Source organism: Gopherus evgoodei, chromosome 10 (genome assembly GCF_007399415.2).
Source record: "Gopherus evgoodei ecotype Sinaloan lineage chromosome 10, rGopEvg1_v1.p, whole genome shotgun sequence".
Lineage (NCBI taxonomy): Eukaryota > Metazoa > Chordata > Testudines > Testudinidae > Gopherus > Gopherus evgoodei.
The window spans coordinates 7,541,198-7,556,975 of record NC_044331.1 but is presented as its reverse complement, the minus strand read 5'-3'; the positions used below and the strand labels follow the sequence as shown (position 1 = coordinate 7,556,975).

General features: G+C 45.0%; 2 protein-coding genes across 2 annotated transcripts in view; one reads left to right on the top strand and one right to left on the bottom strand.

The window, feature by feature from the left end:
* Positions 1-15,778, top strand: part of LOC115659044 (ras-like protein family member 12) — a 61,917-nt gene that overhangs the window by 2,522 nt on the left and 43,617 nt on the right. The window lies entirely within an intron of this gene.
* Positions 12,954-15,398, bottom strand: KBTBD13 (kelch repeat and BTB domain containing 13). Its single transcript, XM_030578757.1, has one exon. It carries the CDS (start codon positions 15,230-15,232, stop codon positions 13,871-13,873), a length of 1,362 nt encoding a protein of 453 aa, XP_030434617.1. The 5' UTR covers positions 15,233-15,398; the 3' UTR covers positions 12,954-13,870.

Below are 15,778 nucleotides of genomic sequence, written 5' to 3'. Positions count from 1 at the left end.
CAGTTCCTTGAAGAAATTTTTCACTTTAGTTACACGAACATTTATTTTTGAACACAGTCCTTATAAGGCAAGTCCATTCTGCAGACAAATTTTTTCATCCCATTTATTGTTGCCAAGACTTTAGAAAAAAAAAAAAGTCTTGCAAAATGTTAACATCTGATTAAAGAAACAGTTTAAAATCTAACTTTGTCTTCAGAGAAATACACATAATTAAGATATAAAGGAATAGATAACGGTTGTATGTTCCACTCCAGTGACTACAAAACATTCTGACTGCAGTATCTTTAGGGTTGGAAATAAAATGTGCAGATGGTGTTGTGCCCACTTATGGTAGGAGAGGTGACTGTGCCTAATGGTCTGTGGTTGAAAGTTTGTGTCGAGATTTTTTTGGCCTTGTATAGCTGATTTCCCCCCACCTGTTCTTATTTGAACAATTCTCCTTTCAGCCCTACTCAGCTGGCAGTTCTATATACAGGTGGCTTATAGAGGCAATGGGCAGCTGACTCAGCAGTTTTACTTTGTTATGTGTTACTTTCACTTTAGCTTTGTGGACAGGTTGATTTAATCAATGTATTTTTGCCTGGCACACTGAATCCCAACACATTTTTCTCCTCTAAATGTTACAACTCTAGGACACTTTGTATTTTAGTCGTGTGTATTTCAGGACATTAAAAGCTGTGGACAAAAGCAAACGAAGGGAAGAAAAGGTGTTCAAAGGGGATGGAGGTTGTCGTGCTTGGCCTCTTTGAGGCTATACTTATAAGGAATGGAAAAAGCCTGCTGTATTAAATGATCCTGGATGAGTTACATAAGCCTGTAATAGTTATTTTAACTACTCTACAAAGGGGGCTACGCTGATTACTCAGGTTAGGGTGATTTTAAAACATAATGCACTATACGTGCTGGTGTTAGTTCAGGAGACAACAGTGTTAAGCGTTAACTGACTTCAGCTAAGATAGGACATAACTTTGCCTTTGCTGAGTTTATACTAGCCAGTTTGCAAGTAATAGTGGCAGGTTTCCAATTGTAACAATTTAGTTCTCTTCTGGAGTTTTACATGCAAACAGAGGTACAGCCTGCTTTTCGCTTGTTACATTTTTGTTGAATAATGCATGCAATTGTAAAAAGGTTAATGAAGCAGAATGACTGGAGGAGCACTCTGCTTTCTACCATCATATATGGTCTCATATTAAAAAGGCTTTCTACTGATCTTTAGCATCCTTGTACTAAGTAACATCTCAGTTCAAAATAAAAAGCAAAAATATAAAAATCGAAGCTGTTTATGATTTGAATGGAAAGCAACTGAACCAATGAGGGGAAGGATGATGAGAATCCAAAGATAAAATCATGTATACAATGTGTTTACTAAATTGAATGTCCTCTGCAAATTCATAAGTAGATATGAATATTTTAGGCGCAGATACTTTACTTCCTCTCTGGAGAAGGGTTGACTCATTTCCAGAGCAACCAGCTATTTTCAGGATACCTGAGAAAGACATGCAGGGACTGACAAATTAAAAATGCCTTGACTGAGCCTAAAGGCCTGTTGGTTGCATAATTCCTGCTACTTAAAATGAAGCGGCCTTTTAAGCATTAGTAGGTAGTGGAATGTGTTACAAATTGTTGTTATGAGCCATAAAATCAATATCTCTGTTGAATCCCTGGTGTTTAGTGTTTAGCAGAGCTATGAATTAAAGTTGCTTTTGGAAGGATAGCTATAAAGTCCCTGAAATCCAACCAATAGATAGCAATCAAACCAGCACATAAGAGGCCACAACACTGAAGGCTACATCAATGAGGCCAATGGACAACTCTCTGACACCACCTACCATAAAGAACTTGAAGAGCCCATAAAACAATTTACACAGGAATTTTAAGATACCATCAAATCCTTCCCCAAACACTTCTAAGACAAGTTCTGCAACCTCTTCCTCCATGAACTCACCCCAGGGACCTTCTATATGCTTCCCAAGACATACAAATAAGGGAACCCAGGCAAACCAGTCATATCTGGCCACTGCACTCTTACTGAGGGACAGGACTCATATAAACCATCTTCTAACTATTCACCATACCAAGGGCCAGCTTCTTCCAAGATACTACAGGCTTCCTCCAGAAACACTGCAACATTAACAATCTCCCTTATCCTTGCTACCAGGGATGTCGCCTCCCTATACACCAACATCCCTCACCACAGCAGCATCACTGACTGCCTCAAATACAATGCTCAGAAATCCACCCCAAACACATTGCCAGACTCATCCATTTCATCCTCACCCCAGCAACTTCACATTTCACAACAAACACTTTGTCCAAGCCATGGGGATAACCAGGAGTACGAGGATGGCTCCCCAATTTCCCAACCCCTTCATGGGTCACCTTGAGGAAAACTTTCTGGAAAATGCACCAAGAAACCAATGATTGACTGAGTTACATTGATGATCTTGTCATCCTGTGGACATACAGCCTAAACTCCCTCATAGATTTCCAATACGCCTTCAATAACCACCTCCCGTCCATCCAACTCTTTCTAGAACGCTCCCACACCAGCATCAACTTTCTGGACACCACAATCAGCTTAAACAATGGAACCCTACAAATGGCTATAAACAAGACCCATGACTACAACAGACATCCCAAGAAAAATGTTATCTACAGCCAGGCTCAGCGATACCACAGAATTTTCTTCAAAGAGAAAGTCTAGAGGACATACCTAAATACATTTAAAACCACCTTCACTAAACCAGGACACTCCACCAGAGGCATAGATCAAGTTGTGGAAAGGGCCACCCAAATACCAGGGAGAACCTGCTTCCATACAGGAAAAGGAAACCTCCCTGACCACGTGCCCCTAGTTATCACTTAACACTCCACACCGGAATGTACATGGGGTATCATCAAACAACTACAACCCCTGTTTGAAGGGGATCACATCCTGAAAGAAATCTTCCCTGAACCCCTTCTTCTGGCCTTCAAACAATCCTCCAGCTTCACCAAGCTCGACATCAAAAGCGAGCTCCCCACAGATACACCAACTCAAAGTGGTGCTAGATCCTGCTATAACAACAGATGCAAAATCTGTGGACATAACTCCTTTGTAATGATCATCAATACCCCCCTCCACAACAGACCTTTCAAGAATTATGGGTCCTACACATGCCTATCATAGCATGTGGGGAACCTCACCCAATGCATCAGATGCCCCAACAACAACAATGTGGGTGATACCAGACAATCACTACGCTCTAGAATGAACTAACAGAGAAAAATTATACAAGGCAAAAACACCCTCTCACCTGTGGGTGAACACTTTTCACAAAGTGATCACTCCTTATCTGACCTCTCAGTCCGCATCCTCAAAGGAAATCTGCACAACAATTTCAAAGGGAAGGCCTGGGAACTTAAATTTATAACTGTGCTAAACACTAAAAATTAGGGACTCAACAAAGATACTGATTGTATGGCTCATTACAATATTTTGTAACACATCCCACTGCCTGCTAACCCTTAACTACCCGCTTCATTTTAAATGGTCTCCTATAGCATGGGTGAACCCTTTACACTTATCAATGTGTCCCATCTTATATTTAGCTTAGATGCTCTGGTGCCTTCCCCCGTCCTGAAGAAGATCTCTGTGAACCTTGTAAGCTTATACCTTCTACCAACAGAAGTTGGCCCAATAAAAGATTTATTAATATATTACTTCACCTACCTTGTTTCTCTAAAGAAATAGTGCCTAGCTATATAATTATTGGCACCACTGGCATTTCCATTATCAACTTCTTTACCAAAGCATTCATATTACAGACTTAAAATGTTGCTTCCAGGCCAAAATATGGCACAGGTGGTATGGAGCTACATTGAGTATTTAGATAGAGGCAGTAAATCAAGTATTTTTGGTATCTTTGTCTTGAACTGAATAAACGGGCTTTTACAATTTGCCCAGAACATGTCTGACCTGATCTGTTTGGACAAGGGAAATGTTTGGATTTCACAGATCCCTTGCATTCCTGCAAAGAACTGTGCTAACGTTCTGAGGATGTAGGGTAACAGCTACAAACAGATATTGCTCCAGACTCGTTCTGTGCATTGTGCAATGAGGCCTCGATCCTGACTGGGGCCTCTGACAGAAGTAGTAAAAATCATACTCTAGAGATTCTCTTGCCACCTGCAATATTTGTGCATCCCCATTTGAAAAGTCTTGCTTGTGACTGACTGTGGAACCTCTTTGTTTGAAATGTTCACCCTGAAAGTGCATAGCTGAGGGCTGGAAAGTTCCTTGTAGTAGTGTGAATGACTTTAAGACAATAGTAGCAGGAAATGTTCACACCTTTGGTAAAAGCAGCAAAGAATCCTGTAGCACCTTATAGACTAACAGACGTTTTGGAGCATGAGCTTTCGTGGGTGAATACCCACTTCCTCAGATGCATGTAATGGAAATATCCAGACTAACACGGCTACCCTCTGATACTTCACACCTTTGGTGTAGATCTTGTTTCAATGAGCAGAACTCTAAGCTAAATCATGAGGTGGAAACTTTTCTGCCAAGCCATGGCTATTTTTATGTTTCTTAATTTTGGTAAAAGAGCAGGAATATTTGTGGCGCCTTAGAGACTAACAAATTTATTTGAACATAAGCTTTCATGGGCTACAGCCCAGTTCATCAGATGCAAGAATGGAACATACAGAAAGAAGATGTATATACATACAGAGAACATGAAAAGGTGGAAGCTGCCACACCAACAAGAAGAGGCTAATTAATTAAGACGAGCTATTATCAGCAGGAGAAAAAAAGACTTTCGTAGTGGTAATCAAGATGGCCCATTTCAGACAGTTGACACGAAGGTGTGAGGATACTTAACGTGGGAATTAGATTCAATGTGTGTAATGGTAAAGTCGCATCTAGCGAGTGCAAACTGATCAGTGGTATTGAACTTGGTTTGATCTGGCATCTGATTCTGGACAGCAATCCAAATGATAGGACCTAACGGTGAGTTAAGGCCCATGCAACAGTTAAGCCCTTGAAGTAGAGTCAAGTGTGGCTAACGTGGTCTACAGGCCTTGTGCTGCTGCAGAGGAGTGAATTTTACTGCTACACAGAGATCTCTCGGCTTCAATGGGACTGCTGGTGCTGATACGGCTTTATCAGGAGAGACAGAGACAGCAGCTGTGAGGGGACCCACCCTTTAATAAATGATCATAATGAACAAATGCTCGATAATGAACTCCCTGTTCAGAGGCAGGAGAAACAAGGATTGGACGCTAGCTGGGCTTTCCGATGACACTGTGATGACCACAGCGTAAAAGGCTAGGTGGGCAGACAGATGTCTTGTGCAAGGAGAATGCTAATTTGCAGCACAGAGTAAAGTTGGAAGCAGAAAATGGTGGAAGGGAAAAAATAAATTTCCAGTGTAGGAGTCAAGGCAACCTCACTGAGACCCTGATGGTACTTGGAGTTCTGTCTAGGTGGCACCTACACCCAAACACAGAGCCTCATGTAAGTCAACGAGCTCTATGCAAGCCCAGAGGTCTGTCCATGTGCCTGCCACTCTTGGTATGATCCTTGCTCTGAGCACTTGTACTGTCCACAGTTCTGTCCCAAGCATCAAGTTCTCCATTCACGTAGCCTAATTCTGCCCTGAGATGCACCATTTAATTCATGTTGAAGCCGATCATCGACTTCAGCTGCATCAGTTGGGTTCTGTGAATGGAAAATGAGCTATTTTATAATCCTCAGCATCCTTGCTGGATTCTACAGGGGAAACTATTTTAATGAAACTGGTTGATGGGGAAAATAAAGATGGTGGCCTAGACCAATGGCAGGGGCAAGTGGAGACCGATGAACAAAAGAAATGAATCTGGACAGAGGGATGCCTTTTAAAAGCCATTAACTGTAATGACCCACATGGCTGCATGCTTGATAATGCAGGGAACTTGGCAAGAGCTAGAAATCTAAGAATTTGAGGCCTGCCAGCTGGCATTCTTTTCTGTTCTATTTCAGTTCTGGAGGCCTGCAGGGTTAGGAGCCTACTCAATTTGTGGAAGAATGGTTGTGTAATATATTGGATCTTCATGTTGATCACCACTTTATATGCACTGATAGGCAGAGTCAGTCCAGCCAACGAAGAGCTCTTCTAGCAATGCTGCATGTGTAAGGTTTGTAGAAATATGGGGTGGGGGAGGTAACCGTTCTCCAAATACTCCAGAAAGAGGCTATTAATTTGGTGTGATACAATAATGATCTTCCCAGCTCCTAGCCTCAGAACCCAAGAAAGGAGGAAAGCAGGGGAGGAAATTAAACATTCAAGTGTTCCATGACCTGCCTGATGAAACTGTGAGTACAGCGTAAAAACGATATGTTGGGCTCTCTGTATCTGGAAATAATGGACCCTTTGACAATGTTTATGAGCTTGAAGGTGAACCCAGGCTGCTCTTCCATTGATATTTTCTCCTTTCTTATACTTTCAGAAGCCTCTGCCTGCCCCAGTTTATCAGGTCCTAAATATATCCTTATTGGCAAAACCGTGACTCTTAGAATAAATAGCATTGTATCTCTGTTGAAGTCCTTGGCATAGCTGGCCCTGCCACTTAGCAGGTGTCTCAGATAAAAGGGAATAATCAGCCAGTGCAGTTTTGGGCATTATGGGGTTGATTGTCAAGGGGCAGCGGCTCAACGAACCCTGGCACTTCAGCGCCCAAGCTGTCATCGCACAACCAGTTGGGGGTGTGCGTGTGCACCAGTATCTGTGCACCAGTAGCCATGCACCAGGAATGCCAGAGAGCACCAACGGGGCTTTGAGCTCTGCAGGGACCTCTTGGCGCTGTTGGAATGCAACTAGGGCCGGTGTTTCAGAAGGTCTGAGTACCCAAAATCCAATTGCAGTCAATGGGAGCAGTGGGTACTCAAGTCCACGATAAACAATGAGAGGCGCGAGGGTAAATCCACCTCCTTGGCCCCTCTCCAATTCACAGAGAGAACCAGGAAGGTCCCTAGGCTTCCCTTTCCTTGTACAACTGAAACACGGATCTACCCCAGACTCAGCCTACCACCGTACACATCCTTTGCCAGTGCCCTCCCTGATCCTAGTGACTTACCAGTTTGTCATCAGTGGGACTGGGGCCTTCTTCCCATGCTCGGAGGTGATTTCGGTGATCCCAGATGTATTTTCCCCTTCTTCATGATGCGCTGTTCATTTTAAAATAGCCTGACCATGGCACTGAGGTGTGGGAAACTTTTTGGGAGAGCTTTAAATCTGACTGATTCAGGCACTTTTATGCAAACAGGAAGTGCTTATTTTCTTCTGTTTAAGAGGCTGTCAAAATTTAGGACCAGGTGAGTGGGTAGCCACTGAGAGCTCTTATTTATGCTCTTTTCTGTATCTGCAGAAAGGGAATGTATTGGGCACCACTTGGACTAATAGGTTTGTTCCGGGATCTCAAAATAAGACAATGTCAAGCAAGCTAATGCTCCCTAAGCCTTGCGGGGTTCACACTAGTCAGCCTCTGTGCTTCTCTAAGGCAGCAGTAAAACTTCCCCCAAGACTCCCTCAAGGGAGGTAGCTGTGACAGTACCTCCCATAAGGCTTTATGGAAATATGCTTAGAATGTGTTTTATGCTACATATGCCATGTAACATATCTCCATAAAGGTTATGATCTACTGAATGTATTAATCCTATTTGTATGCATGTATCATTTTTGTATTTGAAGTTATGAATATTATGAATGTTGGCTGTGTACTGGCTTGGTATCTAAATAACCTTAGTAGAGCATTTGGTCAGTTCCTGGGGAAAGGAATGTTGAAATTAAGTACCTAATCAAGAAACACTTAAAGGACAATGGATCTTGGAAGGCTCCAATCCACATAAGAAGTCTACTTGAGGACCAAGGCTGCATGTAAGCAATGGATGCTACCTGTAAAACCTGTGAGTCCTGCATGGACATGTGACTTGCTCAGGTGACCCCCAAACTCCATCTCAGAGCTGGACTTTGCATAGCAGTGAGGAGGGGCTCTCACCCACGAGAGAAAGTCTATTTAAACCCTTGGGCGACCCCTCCATTTTGTCTTCAGCTGGCTAAAGAGAGAGCATCTCCACCCCCGCCAGGATACTTGGAAGAAACTGGAACAAAGGACAGTGTGCAAGGGGTGTGAGTGATTGCTGGACCCAGGCTAAAAGGAGATTAGTCTGTGAAAGGGAACATTCTGGAACTGGTGAGGATCTTATCTGTATTCAGTTTGATTAGACATAGATTTGGGCATTTTATTTTATTTTGCTTGGTGACTTACTTTGTTCTGTCTGTTACTACTTGGAACCACTTAAATCCTACTTTCAGTATTTAATAAAATCACTTTTTACTTATTAACTCAAGAGTATGTATTAATACCTCGGGGAGCAAACAACTGTGCATCTCTCTCTGTCAGTGTTATAGGGGTAACAATTTATGAGTTTATCTTGTATAAGCTTTATACAGGGTAAAACGGATTTATTTGGGTTTAGACCCCATTGGGAGTTGGGCATCTGAGTGTTACCTGTTAGCTGCCTTCAGGTAAACCTGAAGCTTTAGTTCAAGTAACTCAGACCCTGGGTCTTTGTTGGGGCAGACTGGAGTGTCAGCTGGGGTCCCGAGCTGGCCGGGAAAGCAGAGGTAGAAGTAGTCTTGGCACATCAAGTGGCAGCTCCCAGGAGGGTTTCTATGGTCCAGCCCATCACAGTAACATCATTGCTAGAGGATGGAACTGGGAGTTAGAAGATGTCGATATTGTTTTCCTAACTCAATGATGCTGAGCATCAATGAACTTTTTTGGCCTCAGTTTCCCCATCTGTAAAAAGGGGATCATGGTACTTACCCAGCTTTGTGCATTATTTTGAAATCATTGACCGAAAACCATGGTGTGAATCCAAATAATTACTTTATGTACAATGTACCATATATGTCTGGTGGCCCCATACGACGGCCCAATCCCCATTCTCTGCCCTGTACAGATCTCAAGCCTGAGAGTCACTGTCTCTGGAATTTTGGAATTGAATGGGACTCTTTTTGGTTTGACTTTTTCTCTTCAGTTCCTACTTGTACCTTATCAACTCCTGTCCTCTCTTTACTAGAATATAGAGTATCCCCTTTAAAAAATCCTCCCCAAGGGATGTGTCTGTCCAAACTGTGCTCCTCTGCACCTGTCAGCTTCCCCCCCGCCCCTCAACCCTTAGTTTACAAACTCTTCTACGACCTTCTTAATTTTACATGCCAGCAATCTGGTTCCATTTTGGGTTAGGTGGCATTCATCCTTCTTATATAGGCTTCTCCTTTCCCCAAAGGTTCCAATTCCTAATAAACTTAAATCCCTCCTCCAAACACTATTATTTCATCCACACATTGAGACCCTGCAGTTCTGTTTGTTTAACTACACGTGGAAGTGGATGCATTTCAGAGAATGCTACCATGGAGGTCCTGGACTTTAATCTGTTACCTTGCAGCCTAAATTTGGCCTCCAGGACCTCTCTCCTGGCATTGGCATAGAATGTATATGGATATGGGCAGTAGGTAAATGTGCATCTCTTCTGGTCGTAATTCAGGTTCTGTCAGCCACATAACTCTTGTGTCTTTGATCCTGAACCTGCACATTTTGTTTCATCCAGGGAAGCATCAGTATTTCCATGACAGGGAAAAGGGCCAGCAGTTTAGCTAGTCTCTGCTGGCCCCTCTTCAGACAGATGGACTCATCTCCTCCATGCTGTTCTCTCTGGCCCAATAGCCAAAGCACTGCTGAACTGCCAGAGCAAAGCCTGTAATGACTTGTGGTAAGAGACAATGAATCTGTTGATGCGTGGGAGACACCTTGGTACAGTTCAAGAGCGAACGCTTTCATTATGGAGCGGAAGTAAAAACTGCTGAAATTGCCAAGTTTATGAATGGAAAGCCTGTCCAGTGAGCTGGGCCCTTCCCTGTGGGAATACACCGCTCCAGCACTGGGAAAGGGGATAGACTTGTGTTGTGATGAATAGCAAATAATGAGCAATGATGAGCTAGGCAGGAAACAAGGCAGGAAACAAAGACATCTGGGCCTCGGACTTCACAAGCAGCAAGACACCTGTCAGGAAAGCAGCTTCACGCCTACACTACGGGGCTTGCACATGGCTCCTTATAGCAGTTTCCCCCCCATTTTAGCTCCATTTGCAGGCTGGCAATACCCAACTGTATCAAATTCTGTGTGGCTAACAACTCTTCTCTGATTTGAAGCATAGTCACAACAGTGGCTACTGAATTGCTGAAGTGGCTACCTTGTAGAGAAAAGGCTGCCTATGAGAGCGATGTCGGCTTTGGACTGGAAAATCGAAAAATGGGGGGAAACACACGCTTGCTCCATAATGTCAGGAGAGGCAGCGGGACCATTTACACCTTACAGCATTACACAGGTGCAGCGAAAGAAGAATTGGGCCCAATGAGCCTGATCCTTCTCTGCAACACTGGGGTAAGACCAGAGTAACGCCTTTCAAATCAGTGGAATCCCCCCAGGGTAAGTACTTGTGTCCACTACAGGCCAGTGTGCAATACAAGGCCAGTTTAATTATAACAAAAGTAGCACTCAGATGCCCCAACCACTGTTAAAGTGCTGCAGGGCTAGATTCTCAGCTGGTGTAAATCAGCATAGCACCATTGACGACAAAGGAGCTATGCCAGCTTACATCAGCTGAGGACTGGAGCCATCATTCCTATTCTGGTCCAGTAGCGTGGACCAAACACAGCTCTCAGTTCCGTCCGTGGAACCTCATTGATTTGTCGTGAGGGTGGAATGAGGAGCTGTATTTTGCTCCCTGTACTTCACACTAACACGCCTGTTACTGTGAAGTTGTGTGAGCCACTTCAGGATTTCTACTGGGACACACAGCTCTTGACTTGCCTGTACTTCCATTGCAGAATCCACTGTCCCTGTGAAACTGATCCATCCCAAGACACATCTCCCAATATAACCTTGGGCCACGTCAGAGAAGCCTGGGAGCCTGTCCCCCTGTATCATGTTCTTACTGAGCTTGTGGTCATGCTGGAGGACTGGGCTGAGAGCAGGCAGCTCTTGTAATGCTCACTTACTGGAAACGGAGGAGGAGGAGGAGAACTGGAAATGAGATCCTGCCCGCCTGGAAGAGACGACTGTCATACAAGGGTGTGCCGGGGGTTAGTCCTTTGGGCCAGAGATCTGGTTTGAAAACCTAGCGTAAGTCACAAACGAGAGTGGCCATATGTTCTCATTCCAGCTGGGACAAAGGTTTTTCACGGTTCCAATTAGCCTTTCATAGTCCGCCTTGTTTATAGCCAATGAAAGAGTCCAGCTGCTAAATGCACCAGACAGAAAGAGGGTTGATGATTAATCCCTAGCGAGGCGTCCACCTCAGAACTGACAACTCGAATACCCCACAGCTCATGCGTGTTTGGATCTGGCATTCTGGTTTACCCCATTATAAAGAGGAGGCCACTTGCAAAGTGTGGACTGGGACCTGGGTTCAGATTCTGAGCACTCCCAAGTCCGGGGATACTCTGTTTTGAGAGATTTGGTTCAGGCTCCTCGGTTGTAAGAGCAATATTCTCTATCTGCCCATAGGGACAGGTACCTTAGTGACCAGTCTCCCTGACAAGGAGAGGCTGGATGTGGCTTCTCAAGAGCTGATAAACCCTGCTCCCAAAGTGGCTGGAGGGGTCACCGTGGCACTTCCAGTCTCCTCTGCTGTTCCAGGGGATGACAGGCTGGCTTAGGAATCTGCCCTGTGTCGCTAGCAATCTTGTGAACAAGAGCAGGGAGCGTTAACGAGCAGGATGTAAAGTACTGTGGGATGAGAAGGAAATATTTAACCCAACACCCACAAATATGTTCCATGTATCCCACATTCCCAGGGCTGCAGACTGGGCCAGATTCATCCTTACTGTAACTCACCTAAGTCGCTCCATGCATCTGAAGAAGTGGGGGGGTTTACCCAGGAAAACTTACGCCCAAATAAATCTGTTAGTCTTTAAGGTGCCATCGGATTCCTTGTTGTTTTTGTGGACACAGACTAACACAGCTACCCCTCTGATACTAAGTCAATGTGTTACACCAGGGAGATATTTGAGCCATGATTTTAATCTCTCTCCCAACAACACCATTCTGAGAGGTGTCACGTGATCAGCCAGTCAGCATTGACGGATGCTGCTTTGTCATTCCCAGAGGTAAACCTTTCCTGAGGGCTCTTTCTGGGAACGATGCTGTTAAGCATATGAAGGACAGGCTAATATGAGTGAGGAAGGCCCTAAGTGGTAAAGAGAAATGCTATAGAACAGTTCCAGCTCCACATCTGGTATGAAAATCATGAGGGTGAGGTTTGGATCTCGATGATTCCAGTGCAAGACTCACTCTACAAATTTTCTTACCAGAGATGCACCAAAACAGAAGCCTGAACACGACTCCCTTTGCAAGCTGCAGAATCGGAATCCTCCAGACCCAATCCCCGACCCCCATGTTCTGATTCAGAATCCAAGCTGGAAGCAGCCCAAAATGCTACGAGATCAGCTGGTTTTGTGAGATTTCTACCACTTTGAGCCATGGTCCTACAGTAATGGCTCATAAGATTTAGGGATGTCAGACTGAAAGCCAAGCTTTAGCTCTCAGACTCCGCCCAGCCAACTCTCAACCTAAATGTGGCAGAAACCACCTGCTGTCAGCCCACTTCTAAGAGTTACTGGATTGTCTCACTTGGAATCCTATTGAAATCAGTTCAGAACAGCATAAAGTTTCTTTCCTTCATCCCCTGGTATAATATCCCCACCCCCTCTACATACACTGTCCTTCATAGAGATGTGATGGACTTTCTGGTGGGAGGGATAGCTCAGCTTAGTGATTTGAGCGTTGACCTGCTAAACTCAGGGTTATGAATTCAATCCTTGAGGGGGCCATTTGGGGATTGGTCCTGCTTTGAGCAGGGGATTGGACGAGATGACCTCCTGAGGTCCCTTCCAACCCTAAGAATCTATGATTTCAGTCTATGCTATCACTTCAAATTGGAAACAAGTCAATGGATATATTCCCTAGATATCTCAAGAGCAATGCAGGGAATACGCTCCTAAGTACACGTTTGGCAGCTGGAAAAGCACTTCCCAGGCAGTATAAAACCCTGACTTATATACAGCATTACATGTTATTTCATTTAATTTCCATGAAACAACAATCCCTTTTCAACACGTGCCTACATTTAAAAAAAACCAAACTTCCCTTTAATTTTACAAAATAATTGATCTTTTCCCATCAGTGCATAGAATAAATGATTTTATAAACATTTGACGAATTCGGTCCATATGAACTATACCTTGCTCCATGTTTCTCAATGTGCTTTACAGAGGAGGGCAATATCATTATTCCCATTTAAAGATGGTGAGACTGAGGCACACAGAGGGGAAGTGACTTGTCCAAGGTTACCCAGAAGCTGTGAACCAACCCAGGTCATCCGAGTTCCAGCCTGGTGTTCTATCCCTTAGGCCACACTGTCTATTTTGCATTTCTGAAATGTCTTTCATCTGGAGCTCTCAAAGGACTCTACAAACTCTTAGGACAACCTCGGGTTAAATATAGAGTGAGCATTACAGAGTGCTCATTCCTTTGTAACCACGAGCAGAGGGCAATCAGCAGACCTGCGGCTGCTCACATCGGCTCCTGCTCCTTGGAAGGGCAAATCTAGGAGGAGCTAGCAGCGCTTGGTAGGTCGGGACCTGAGTGATACTGCAACCCCGTGTTATACAGGGAATTCTCCTGGGCAGCTGGAGGCTTGGAACCAAAAGGAGAAAGCTGAGGATCTATTTTTAGCTTTCAGTGGCTCTTGTATCCTTGAGTGCCCCCTTGTGGCAGGGACTGACTAAGTGGCAATGCTGTGGTCTCTCTTTGGGAACCTGAGAAGGAAGGTCTGTAGGGACCCGCTCCTTGGGAATCCAGCCTTCTCCTTTTTGAACCTCCATGTAGTCTCTTCTATGGAGTAGAGGAGGGTCAGCATCCTGTTGACTGTATAAACTGTATCCCCCCTGATCACGGCAGTGAAGAGAGCTCCTTTGCTGTTCACGTATTGCCCCGGTAAAGCTGTCCACTGCCCGCTGGTGAGATTGAAGCAATCTATCGCACACCGCAGAAAGTCGTCTGAGGGCCCATTCCGTATGATATAGAGATTATCTCTGTGGGCCACCATGCAATGTCCGTAGCTCTGAGGCCTCTTTAAGGCTGAGACGGGAAGCCATTCATCTTTCTGGATCTCATACTCATAAATGATAGTGGTGTCTAGTGGCTTCCACAAGCAGACAAATATCCGTCCCATGGTCTGGGCGCAGGGCGCACCTGCCGTTGGCTGGGGCAGATCGGCGACAAAAGTCCAGGTGTTGGAGGACACGTTGTATTTCTCCACGGACTTTAGCAAGGTCTTCTCAAATTCTCCTCCTATGGCATAAAGATAACCTTCATGACCTGTCAGTGTGAGGTCATACCGGAGCTGCTGAGGGCTGGGAAACTCTCTCCAGCTGTTAGCATCTACATCATAGCAAAAACTGATGTCCACAATTTGTTTGCTTGCTCCACGGACTCCACCCACTATGTAGATTTTATTATCCAGCGTTGCCATGCCAGCTAGGAATGTGCTGGCTGTCAGTGGCAAGCAGGAGAGCGTCTTCCATGTGTTGTCATCCTCATCCAGGTAGCAGATGGTTCTCGAAAGGTCCTGTAGAAACTCAAAGGTTGGTGTATGGGCTCCCACTGCAACAAATGTGCTGGGCAGAAGGGAGTCCACGTAATCCAGTAGGTCAGCAGAAAGGCAGTCTAAGTACTCCTCTAAATCAGAATAGCCATCTCTAATGTACAGGGCAGCACTGTGGAAAAGGTCCTGTAGGCCAAACATGGCAGCAGCTTGATAAAGGACAATGCAGTTATCGGAATTGATGGAATTAATCAGATACTTGGTCATCGTCTTCACCTGAAGAAAAGCTGCACATTCGACCGCCTTGAGATTCTCCTCGCAGGTCAGCACGGGTCTCTCCCCTGCCAGGACCCGGAGCATGAGGAGAAATCCCATGGCACTCAAGTCTCGGATCTGGATTTCATCTTGCATGCTCTCCTTCATGCCAGACTGGAAGAGCGCGCGGAAGTACTCGCTGTGTTCCACCAGCAGAGCCTTGTCCGTGATGAAAAATTCCTCCTCCACTTTGATACGCACTCTTCCCCTCAGTAATGCCTGCATGGTCTGATCCTGAGTCAGCCTTCTGATGCCAGGGAGCTGAACAAGGGAAGCAGGCGGTGGTGGTGTCTCAACGCAAGGACACAATGGAACCCAAAGCCTTTCTTAGTATGTCGGCCGCTTCCCAAGCAGAGCCCTGTTCCTATCTCTTCTGTTGTTGTTTGCTAGCTTTCTGAGCCTCCCCAGCAGCTAAGACGCTGCTAACTTGTAATATAAATACCTCCAGCTAAAGATAGCTGTGGCCCATGTGATTGGAGCTGCCAGCAACGAAAGCCATAAGCAGAGCCTGTCGTTGGCATCCATGGAGTTCTCTTACCAGCTGATACCAGAAGTCTTGCTTTGAATGAAACACAGAGAAGCCAGTCCAGGGACCGGCAGCACTTAGCTGCCTATCAGTGTGGGGAAGGGAGGTCATCAGATAAAAGTGGAACTTAACCGTACTGGATGGGTCTGATTCATCCCAGATGTAACCTGTGAAATCCCCTTAGGGGATGACGTGAGGTGGTCTTCCAAGGTAGAAGGTTACGTAGGGAAGATGGTGGTGAAGGT